The sequence below is a fragment of the Salvelinus alpinus genome, chromosome 2 (genome assembly GCF_045679555.1).
Source record: "Salvelinus alpinus chromosome 2, SLU_Salpinus.1, whole genome shotgun sequence".
NCBI lineage: Eukaryota > Metazoa > Chordata > Actinopteri > Salmoniformes > Salmonidae > Salvelinus > Salvelinus alpinus.
Window position 1 is genome coordinate 81,686,757 of NC_092087.1, and position 11,867 is coordinate 81,698,623.

Genomic DNA, 11,867 nt, shown 5'->3' on the forward strand with positions numbered 1-11,867 from the left:
ATTTGGCACTATGCATGGGGGCAGGTAGCGTTCTCCTGGCGTCCGCCAAACCCAGATTCATCCGTCGGACTGCCAGATGGTGAAGCGTGATTCATCACTCCAGAGAACGTGTTTGAATCACTCCAGAGTCCAATGGCAGCGAGCTTTACACCACTCCAGCCAACGCATTGCACATGGCATTGCACATGGTGATCCTTAGGCTTGTGTGAGGCAGCTTGACCATGGAAACCCATTTCATGAACCTCCCGACGAACAGTTCTTGTGCTGACGTTGCTTCCAGAGGCAGTTTGGAACTTGGTAGTGAGTGTTGCAACCGAGGACAGACGATTTTAACGCGTACATGCTTCTGCACTCGGCGGTCCTGTTCCGTGAGCTTGTGTGGCCTACCACTTTGTGGCTGAGCCATTGTTGCTCCTAGATATTTACACTTCACAATAACAGCACTTACAGTTGACTTGTTGGAAAGGTAGCATCCTATGACAGTGCCACGTTGAAAGTCACTGAGCTCTTCAGTAAGGCTATTCTACTGCCAATGTTTGTCTATGGCGATTGCATGGCTGTGTGCTCAATTTTATACACCTGTCATTAACAGGTGTGGCTGAAATGGCTGGATCCACTAATGGGAAGGGGTGTCCACATACTTTTGTATATATAGTGTATATCCAAATTGGACATTAATAACCACATTCAGGGCCTGTTACAATATATACATCATGACGGATTTGACGAATATCCACTTTGTTAGATCAGATTGGTTGAATGTGCGCAAATCCGGCGTCCTTATTCTATCCCCCACGGTCTGTGTTCCATTGACCTCTTTGCCACATCTATAGAACATACATGTTTTTCTGTGATGCAAAGTGTCAGCTATATACAGTTGAAGTTTACATACACTTAGGTTGGAGTCATTAAAACTCGTTTTTCAACCACTCCACAAATTTCTTGTTAACAAACTATAGTTTTGGCAAGTCGGTTAGGACATCTACTGTGTGCATGACACAAGTAATTTTTTCAACAATTGTTTACAGTCAGATTATTCCACTTATAATTCACTGTATCACAATTCCAGTGGGTCAGAAGTTTACATACACGAAGTTGACTGTGCCTTTAAACAGCTTGGAATATTCCAGAAAATGATGTCATGGCTTTAGAAGCTTCTGATAGGCTAATTGACAACATTTGAGTCAATTGGAGGTGTACCTGTGGATGTATTTCAAGGCCTACCTTCAAACGCAGTGCCTCTTTGCTTGATATCATGGGAAAATCTAAAGAAATCAGCCAAGACCTCAGATTTTTTTTTGTAGACCTCCACAAGTCTGCTTCATCCTTGGGAGCAATTTCCAAACACCTGAAGGTACCACGTTCATCTGTACAAACAATAGTACGCAAGTATAAACACCATGGGACCATGCAGCCGTCATACCGCTCAGGAAGGAGACGCGTTCTGTCTCCTAGAGATGAACGTACTTTGGTGCGAAAAGTGCAAATCAATCCCAGAACAACAGCAAAGGACCTTGTGAAGATGCTGGAGGAAACAGGTACAAAGTATCTATATCCACAGTAAAACGAGTCCTATATCGACATTACCTGAAATGCCGCTCAGCAAGGAAGAAGCCACTGCTCCAAAACCGGCATAAAAAAACAAGACTACAGTTTGCAACTGCACGTGGGGACAAAGATTGTACTTTTTGAAGAAATGTCCTCTGGTCTGATGAAACAAAAATAGAACTGTTTGGCCATAATGACCATCGTTATGTTTGGAGGAAAAAGGGGGAGGTTTGCAAGCTGAAGAACACCATCCCTACCATGAAGCACGGGGGTGGCAGCATCATGTTGTGGGGGTGCTTTGCTGCAGGAGGGACTGGTGCACTTCACAAAATAGATGACAAAATGGGGTAGGAAAATTATGTGGATATATTGAAGCAACATCTCAAGACATCAGTCAGGAAGTTAAAGCTTGGTCGCAAATGGGTCTTCCAAATGTACAATGACCCCAAGCATACTTCCAAAGTTGTGGCAAAATGGCTCAAGGACAACAAAGTCAAGGTATTGGAGTGGCCATCACAAAGCCCTGACCTCAATCCTATAGAACATTTGTGGGCAGAACTGAAAAAGCGTGGGTGAGCAAGGAGGCTTACAAACCTGACTCAGTTACGCCAGCTCTGTCAGGAGGAATGGGCCAAAATTCACCCAACTTATTGTGGGAAGCTTGTGGAAGGCTACCCAAAATGTTTGACACAAGTTAAACAATTTCAAAGCAATGCTACCAAATACTAATTGGGTGTATGTAAACTTCTGACCCACTGGGAATGTGATGAAAGAAATAAAAGCTGAAATAAATCATTCTCTCTACTATTATTCTGACATTTCACATTCTTAAAATAAAGTGGTGATCCTAACTGAGCTAAGACAGCGAATTTTTTAAGAAGATTAAATTTCAGGAATTGTGAAAAACGGAGTTTAAATGTATTTGGCGAAGGTGTATTTAAACTTCTGACTTCAACTGTACAATACATTTCTATCTGGAACTTTATAGAATGCTAAAATGCAAATATATGACGTAGAACAGATATACTTTTCAGTCAGGGCAATCTTTTCAGCTCTATACAATACATTTATATCTGTCAGTTGTGGCCTCTCCTGACCTGGAGCCATGTACGCTGCTAGCTGAGTGTGCGGTGTGTGGGAGGGGCTGCGAAGAATAAAAAACAAAAGGCAACCAACCTACAGTGGCTCCTCCTTTACCTGTGGGCGGCCAATTCTTTGCTCATATCACCGTCGTCAACATACATTGAGGAAGGAGGAAGAAGACGTCAATCGTGTCCCAAGCCCGTTGAGTCATGAACCGGATTTACCAAGAGACAGCATGAGGTATGTGTCAATTAAAGCTGGAGTTTGTTTGTAGACATTATTCTGAGGGTGTGTATTAGGTATATTTCACGCTATCGCGATCCAGTCATAAGGGATTACGATTACACTGAACGTCATAAAATATAGTTTCCCGGTTCTAGAGTAAGTTACTGGATGTGCGCGAACTTTAGTTCCAGCCTATGCCAGTCCAGCGCTAACACGCCTTACTCAAATAACCGGACTGAAGACACAATGATGACAGGTGTTTTAGTGCTGGGGTGTAACAACAGCCAGCACACCTAGTAACTAGAGCGGTGTTGGATATCCATGGTCTAGAGGTGGGCAATTCCAGTCCTAGAGGGCCTGATTGGTGTCACCGTTTTGCCCCAGCTAACACACCTGGCTCCAATAATCACCTAATCATTATCTTCAGTTTAGAATGCAATTTGATTAATCAGCTGTGTTTGCTAGGGATGGAGAAAAAGTGTGACACCAATCAGACCCCGATGACTGGAGTTGCCCACTCCTGGACTTCTAACACTTGTCTGTCTTTATACGATTTAATTATGTGATTGTCAGACAGCCAAGGAATAGTTATTGTAGTCTAACTACACCACCAGTACACCAGACGCAATTGTCTTCGTAACAACCTCATGTACAAAGGGCAAAGCAAACCGTGGTAATGCAATATAGCCTACTCTTGGTGCGTTCAAGACACCTGATAACATGACGCTGCTGCAACCGATGCTGCGTTCAAAACAACTGGGAACTCGGGAAAAAAAGTTCTCAGTTCTGAAAACGGCATCTGTTGCAGCAGCGTCATGTTATCTCTAATTTCATTCTTTTTATAGTTTATCAATCTGTCTGATCATACACCAGTGACCATCTATAACTACTGTATGTTGCACCAGAGATAGCTACTGTGAAAACCTCAACTTTGATTTCACGCTGTTCAACTGCACATAACACAATGCCACTTCTCTTTTAGGCAGGCTATATTTTTTTCATTGATAATAACTGCAGACATGCACATATCACTTGGTCTTATAGAGGTATAGTATATGAGAGATCAATTAAAAATATTAATATTCATCTTAACAATATATTCATGACTTATATGTCTTGTTTGCTGTGTAAGGGGTGATTTCAAGAAATGTTTATACATTCAAATGGTCCTTCTGTACAACAGTGTGGCAAGAACCATTGACCTACGAACCATTGACCCCTCTCACTCTTTCTATCCTTTCTCTCTTCATCAGCCCAGCTCTGATGCAATCCTGTACAGCCCTTTCCAGAAGGCTGTATACAAGACCCTGTTTTCTATTCATCCTGGTGGCAGTGGCTGTCGTGACCTACACCACCTTCGCCTTGAATTGGTGGAACGACCCACAGCGACCCTCGGTGAATTTCACTGGAAAGACTCTTGATGATGATGATCAGGTGAACACGCGTGTCTTGACCAATCGGAATGGTGTCCAATGGGAGGATCCCGGGCGGTACCACGTGGCATACCCGCGGGGGTACAAATTCGTAATGGATGAGCCGGAGAAGTGTCGGACCGGGAATCAGGCCCCGTTCCTGGTGCTGATGGCCCCCGTGGCGCCTGGTAACCCTACTGGAAATTTCACACAAGATTAACACATTCTGTTTGCAATTCCAACATGGCATGTGAAGTGACTTGATAACCTGTTTCCAATACATTTTAAATGTTTTTAAGAACAAAAAATGCAATCCAAACTTGCTTTTTTCCCCCAGGTTTTTGTGAAAGCCGACTGGAAGAAATTGTTACAGTAAAATGTGTTATTGTGTAATTATTGTATTTCCAACACGTTTTTAACATGTACATTTCCGGTAGGTAACCTGGCCGCCCGGGACGCCATCCGCAGGACGTGGGGTAATGAGACCCTGGTGCAGGGGAAGAAGGTACAGACGCTATTCATGCTAGGACTTCCTGGAGGATCAGGTGCCCAGGAGCTGCAGGAGAAGGTTGGTCTTGAGTGTTTTAGCTTTTTGTGGGTGTTTTTTTTAAGTGTGTTGGGCTTGTTAATATTTAAATAGTTTGATTTGAGTTGATTCTGATCTGATTCGAAGGTGAACCAGGAGAGCCGGGCGCACCATGACCTCCTCCAGAGCGACTTCAAGGACACCTACCATAACCTGACCATCAAGACCATGGTGATCCTCGAGTGGCTCGTCTCGCGGTGCCCCGAGGCCTCCTACGCCATGAAGATTGACTCAGACGTGTTCCTCAACGTCCAGAACCTTGTCTCCATGCTGGTCAACCCTGACACTCCCAAACAGAACTACATGACCGGTCTAGTCTGGTGGCACAGCCCGGTGCTGAGAAACCCCAACAATAAGTTCTTCCTGCCTTATGAGGTGATGGCTGAGTCGGAGTATCCCCCGTACCCTCTGGGGTTTGGCTACATCATGTCCATGGACATCCCCAAGAAGATCATGGGGGTCTCTCCACAGATCAAGGTTTGTTGATCTACTGTATTTTGCCAAACAAATGTTCCTATGTATGGGACTTAAAGTATCCTTCTTTCATCTTTATTTCTCTCATTCATTGGTAACACTTTATTATTATGTAGCATTCACAAAGCATGTCATTATTTAATTAATCCTGCCATTCATCCATCCATTAATTAATTTCTTTCAAGCCCATCTACATCGAGGATGCCTACCTGGGGATGTGTCTGAAGCGACTGGGCATCTCCCCCACCAATCCTCCCAGCAAGTCGCTCTTTGTTGTCAACCCCATCTACAGCTACGGACGCTGCAAACTGTCCACTGTGGTTGCCGTGACGACGACCAAAGTGAGCCAGCTGCTGAGGTACTGGCAGGACTACACAAGGCCCGGCCCGCCGTGCTGAGAGGGTAATCACCACAGCAACCATTACTTCTTCCTGTTTGGAAAATGGATTTCATGAAGACACTTCCTGTATTTTTCCCTTCCTGGAAATGTTGAATTGGAACTTTGGGTAAGAGACATTAGCTCTTGCATAAGAGACATCCGTTCAGTCTTGTTGGGAGATCCATAGGTTTTTTGGTATTTTGCTAATGTATGCCTCAACCCCTCCCTTTACATTGACTGTGGTGCAGTGAAGGTGGATAGGTTTTGGAGAGGGCTTATTGGGCCTGTCTCAATACCTTTCAACTGTCACATGCTGCAACAAAAAGAGCCCAAGCTGCATATTTGTATAATACCTTAGAACCTTAAGACTGGATCCTATCAGATCTGCGCTAGCCGACGCCCGCATAGTGGTTGTATTGGTGGTGTCGCAGGTGGCACTGTCAAATCCACAAGCGGCTCCCGGCATTATACCTAAAGTGGACATTGCCATTGGCTGCAAGGAGTTGCACAAGGGAAATCCCATGCAGCCTTGTTTCCAAGTTTGTCAACACTTTACTTGACACCAGCGCCATAACACGGTCGTAACCATGTCATAACAGCTGACATAACTTGTAATAATATGGTCATAACACTGTCATGACATATAGTTAGACCTTTTGTGACATATATTGTGTTATTTTAACGGCTGGTTATGACACTTACGTTAGTGTCAACCTACCACACAAGGCAATAGCATACGTGTCAACAGTATGTTTATGTTATATATACACTACCGTTGAGAAATTTGGAGTTACTTAGAAATGTCCTTGTTTTGGGAAAAAACACTTCGTCCATTAAAAAAACATCAAATTGATCATAAATAAAGTGTAGACATTGTTGTAAATGACTCATGTAGCTGGAAATGGCAGATTTTTAATGGAATATCTACATAGGCGTACAGAGGCCCATTATCACAGGGATGCAAACTAGTCATCCAGCATGCAAAGCTGCTTTCTCAGACTCCACTGCTGTTACTCACTTCAAAGTGCACAGAAATGATTGTGAATGGTGTTCTAGCACCATACTTCCTGAAAAGTTGGTTGCAGATGTGGATGACCAGCGTACCAGCCTCCTCCATGAGTCCACGGATGTAAGTGTTTCTAAGTACCTGGGGGTTGTGATACGGTACTTTAGTGACATCAAGCAGACAATTGTATCAACATTTCTGGGGCTTGTTGAGTTGGAGGGAAATGCCAAATCTATAGCCTGTGCTGTTGTGGCTTTCCTCGACGTGTTGTCTTAAAGAGAAACTCCTGGGGATAGGGACTGACAATGCCTCTGTTATGACAGGGATTCACAATGGGGTCCATAAAGTGCTGAAGGAGGAGTATGGCCTCAAATATCTGGTTCTTATTCGTTGTGTGTGTCACTCTCTGCAGCTTGCTGTAAGTCATGCTTCCAATGACACCATCCCCGTAGTGTGGAGTACTTGGTACGAGAGACTTATAACTGGTTTTCAGTGTCTCCAAAGCGCAGGGAGGCCTACAAGGCCATATATGAGACCATCAACTGTGGGGAGAAACTTTTACAGATAATCAAGGTGTGTGCCACACGTTGGCTCTCCATTGAACCCTCGGTTTCACGCATTTTGGAACAGTGGGAGGAGCTTAGGCTGCATTTCGCAGTCACCAAGTCCAGTGAACACTGCCACATGGCTGAGGTTTTATATGTACAGTGATCCTCTTTTTGAAGTCAGTGTTGGGTGAGGTACAGTTGACCATCAAGGCTTTTGAGGGAGAGCAAGTAGATCCTCTTAAGCTACTTGACAGCTTGGTTAGCCTGATCAAGTCTGAGCAGCAGGGTGCTGAATCCACTGGCAAATGTTGATGTACTCAAAGGGCCAATAGATGGATACATCAGTCCCAAACCGTACCTTGGTTACCTTTTTGAGTCAAAGGCAGCTGAGCTCCACCTTGCGCCTGAGGATGAAAACAATGTTCGGAAGCGGTGTAGCCTTCACCATCTCCCTCACTAATGATTTGTCTGGCAGTCTCACCCTCAACATCGAAGCATTGCAGTACATGTCAGTTTTCAATGTGGAGGAAACTCTAAAGCACAATAAGAGCCCTGGAGAAATAGAAAAAATAGCCAGGCTCTGTGGCTACTCCCCTGCAGAGATAGACAAGATTGTCCAGCAATGGCGTGCCATCCATCTTAGTAAATGGAATGAGACCAAAACACACTGGGCTTCTGGAGTGAGATTTGGAAGTTCAGGGATGCAGCTGATATCAACCCGTTTCAAGAACTTGCTGCGTCTGTGTTGTCCTTGCCACACTCGAATGCTGAAGTTGAGAGTATTCATCCAGATGAGTGTGGTAAAAAGCAGATTTAGAAATCGGATGTCCTTGCAGACTCTTAACTCCATCCTGTACATTCGATATGGACTGAAGCTGTCTGGTGAGGCTTGCTATGAGCACCAGCTGCCTGATAATGTTTTGCAGTTTTTTGGCACATCAGCTGCTTACTCATTTAAGTCAGCGCCCTCAGTTGCTGAACCTGCCATAGACAGCCTTGACCAAAATGACGATGACCCACTCTTTCTGTGAGCCAGCACAGCCTGTGTGTGTGTGGAGGGGGCCAGACTAGTTACCATCATTTTCTGACATTGCCATTGGCAGTTTTTTCTATTGTCTCGTTTTGTTCTATTTAGATTGTTAATGTAGATTGTATACAAAATGTTATGGTTATAAATGTTCATGTTTTACTGTGACTTGTAGGATTCTAAGTGGACCATAAGGTTAAAAACCAAAATAAACGAAGTACCTCCGCCAGAGTGTCCCTTTTGGGTCACTTTTGCCGGTCCCAAGCCCGGATAAAGGAGGAGGGTTGGAATTGTGACATAAAAAAAAAAAAAAAGAATCGACAGAAGAAAGTTCATTTGTAGTTCTAACATATTTAGGGTGTTTTTTAACTCACTTTTTGTCTCTCCCACGACGTTATTCCTCTCCTACAGCGTCCATCACAATTAAATGCACATGGCAAATTAGGTGATGACGTCATTTAGCGACTTCTAGCAACTTTTAGGACAGCCAATAGCTACTTCCCTTATTGAGGTGTTGGCAACACTGGTTACAGCATCAGCACGTGCTCTGGAAAGACCGCATAGAGTAGAAAGGCAGTTACAGCAGCACATCCTCTGAACGAAAAACCGAGGTAATGTTAGGTGAGAAGCCTGACCACGGAGACGGGGATGAAGTGTACTTCATGAGCTGTAACCCGAAAAACAACTGGCATTTGGAAAGTTTGAGGTGAAGGAGAAAGTGTGGCGGAACAAGTATTAGCATTGTTAAGTATCTTGCTAGCTGGATCGAATTCTCCGTTACCTAGCCAGAGAAATGTTGAGAAACATTAGCCAACTCATCTGATCAAATAATTGAGTTGATGGTGTGAAAATTGGCTTGCTAATGAAGTCAGACAGCTAACGTTAGCTAGCTAACCTACAACATCAGATGAGCTAGCATTAGTAACCTAACCAATTCACTGTAGTATTAACTGGTGTACGACTCCTTGTGGTTCAAGTTATAAAACGTTGGTTGCTTAATGGACCCTGGCAATCTGTGTGAAATGTTAACTAGCTAACGAACTAACCACTATCTGTTAACTAATGTTATCCCTCTACAGTATGTGGTTAATTTTCAGAATGAGAGAATTAGGTGAAAATGAGGCGTTGCTTGTTGAACAAGTGGATTCAGGGATCAAATGTAGCTGGAGCTGGGCCTGGCTTAAGCTGGATGCCACTATAGAGGTGAAAGGAACACCACTCACGTTCCCTCTTTCTCACTTTTGCTGGCACATTGTAGAACAGATGTCCACAGGCAGAAAGTGTATAATATGCAGTGTAGTCCAAAGGTATTGTTTTTGTTGTGTTGAACTTTACAGTAACTGAGTAAAACTCAGTGAATGTTATTTTTGCGCACATGTGCACTTGATTGATGTCTATAGTGTCCACTATAATAGAGAAAAAATATAATTTTTGGGGGGTGCAATATTCACTCAAGTGCAATATTTGTGTGTGTCGTCACAAGCGTTCTATTATAAAGGCCGTCATGGCTAACTGAAATATGACTGTATTTTTTTCTCAAGACTTGAGTGCTTCTACACCTGCATTGTTTGGGGTTTTAGGCTGGGTTTCTGTACAGCACTTTGATATAGCAACTGATGTAAGAAGGGCTATATACATACATTTGATTTTCATTTGAGTGTCATTTGCAGGAAAGTCTAGGCAACAAAAAACATTGGATTGCTTTCTTTACATTTTTTAGCTCTGAGTGTCCCGATAGCTAGGAGTGGTGGGTGTGGAGTCAGGCGCAGAGAGCAAAGTTTCTAAATGAGACGTATTTATTCCAAGCTGGGTCAAGCCAAAACAACAGGCACAATGACCACGAAAATGGGACAGCAAACAGTCCGTATAGGAACAAAACACAAACATCCACTGACAGGAAGGAAATAAGCCCGCACAAAGGCAGGCGGGCCTTGAAGGCTTAAATAGCCCCGAATTAACAAAAAATTAGGTACAGGTGAAAACAATCATGACAAAACCAACAGAAAAGGGAAAAGGTATCGGTGGCAGCTAGTAGACCGGTGACGACGACCGCCAAGCGCCGCCCGAACAGGGAGAGGAAGTCGTGACAGTACCCCCCCCCCCTCCCTGCTCCCGCAGCGCGACGACACCGGCCTCGAGAGCGACCCGGAGGGCGAGGCGCAGGGCGATCCGGATGGAGGCGGTGGAAATCACTCAGCAGTGATGGATCCAAGATGTCCTCCACCAGTACCCAGCACCTCTCCTCCGGACCGTACCCCTCACCATACTGCAGGCCCCTCACCCGGCGTCTAGAGTCCAGAATGGAACGTACCGTGTACGCCGGGGGCCCCTCGATTTCCAGAGGGGGCGGAGGAACCTCCGGAACCTCACCTTCCTGCAGGGGACCAGCTACCACCGGCCTGAGGAGAGACACATGAAACGAGGGGTTAATGCGATAGTAAGAAGGGAGCTGTAACCTATAACACACCTCGTTTATCCTCCTCAAGACATTAAATGGCCCCACACACCACGGCCCCAGCTTCCGGCAGGGCAGGCGGAGGGGCAGGTTTCGGGTCGAGAGCCAGACCCGGTCCCCCGGTGCGAACACGGGGGCCTCACTGCGGTATTGGTCAGAGCTCACCTGCCGCCCACCAGCCCGTTTAAGCGATTCCTGGACGGCTCTCCAGGTCTCCTTTGAGCGCTGCACCCACTCCTCCACCGCAGGAGCCTCGGTCTGGCTCTGATGCCACGGTGCCAGGACCGGCTGGTAGCCCAACACGCACTGGAAAGGCGACATGTTCGTGGAGGAGTGGCGGGTGTGAGTTTTGAGCCACCTCCGCCCATGGGACGTACCTCGCCCATTCTCCTGGCCGGTCCTGGCAATACGACTGCAGGAACCTACCCACATCCTGGTTAACTCTCTCCACCTGCCCATTGATCTCGGGGTGAAAACCTGAGGTCAGGCTGATCGAGACCCCCAGACGCTCCATGAACGCCCTCCAAACTCGGGATGGGAATTGGGGACCCCGATCAGAAACTATGTCCTCAGGCACTCCGTAGTGCCGGAAGACAAGGGTAAACAGGGCCTCCGCAGTCTGCCGGGCTGTAGGGAGACCGGGCAACGGGAGGAGAAGGCAGGACTTCGAAAACCGATCCACAACGACCAGGATCGTAGTGTTCCCCTGAGACGGGGGAAGGTCGGTGAGGAAATCCACCGACAGATGTGACCAAGGACGTTGTAGAACGGGGAGGGGCTGTAACTTCTGTTGATAATTGGATATGGAGAAGGGTGAGCCGGTCAAGGATCGATTCAGACAAGGTGGTAAATTGTATGACAAGCGACAGTTTTATTTAAGAGTAAAGATATCTGGTACAAGCGTGCACGGACTTATTCATTTAGCTCATATGGAACTTGCAGAAATAAGCCCAGATAACAGAGTGCATTAGACATTTTATACAGTACAGAAAGTAGGTTGAGTCTGGAAGTTCTGGTCCTCTGGTTGGTTCTGATGAGTTGGGCGAGGTCTCCTTCAGGCTAGTATCACTGTCCCATTGGCTCTGAGTAGAGTTCTTTGTCTTCAGAAATGTTCAGCTAAAACA

At 45.5% G+C, this 11,867-nt stretch overlaps 1 protein-coding gene across 2 annotated transcripts; it reads left to right on the forward strand.

Annotated features, from left to right (window-relative positions):
• The first annotated feature begins 2,647 nt into the window (after positions 1-2,647).
• LOC139567936 (beta-1,3-galactosyltransferase 2-like) lies at positions 2,648-6,593 on the forward strand. 2 transcript variants are annotated; one of them, XM_071389557.1, is made up of 5 exons: positions 2,648-2,871; positions 4,110-4,456; positions 4,706-4,836; positions 4,942-5,331; positions 5,514-6,593. In XM_071389557.1, the coding sequence occupies exons 1-5, from the start codon at positions 2,867-2,869 to the stop codon at positions 5,724-5,726; spliced, it is 1,086 nt and encodes a 361-aa protein (XP_071245658.1). In that variant the 5' UTR covers positions 2,648-2,866; the 3' UTR covers positions 5,727-6,593. The 2 variants fall into 2 exon arrangements, with proteins under 2 accessions (XP_071245658.1, XP_071245657.1); XM_071389556.1 differs by lacking the exon at positions 2,648-2,871 and adding an exon at positions 3,356-3,529.
• Positions 6,594-11,867: the final 5,274 nt, after the last annotated feature.

What these genes read in the sequence shown, in the direction of transcription:
- LOC139567936 (XM_071389556.1), top strand. Translation starts at nt 3,504, where the DNA reads ATGTACAAAGGGCAAAGCAAACCGTG. An exon ending in AAAGGGCAAAGCAAACCGTG is followed by an intron (nt 3,530 to 4,109) that starts GTAATGCAATAT and finishes TCTCTTCATCAG; the next exon opens with CCCAGCTCTGATGCAATCCT. An exon ending in GGGTCTCTCCACAGATCAAG is followed by an intron (nt 5,332 to 5,513) that starts GTTTGTTGATCT and finishes ATTTCTTTCAAG; the next exon opens with CCCATCTACATCGAGGATGC.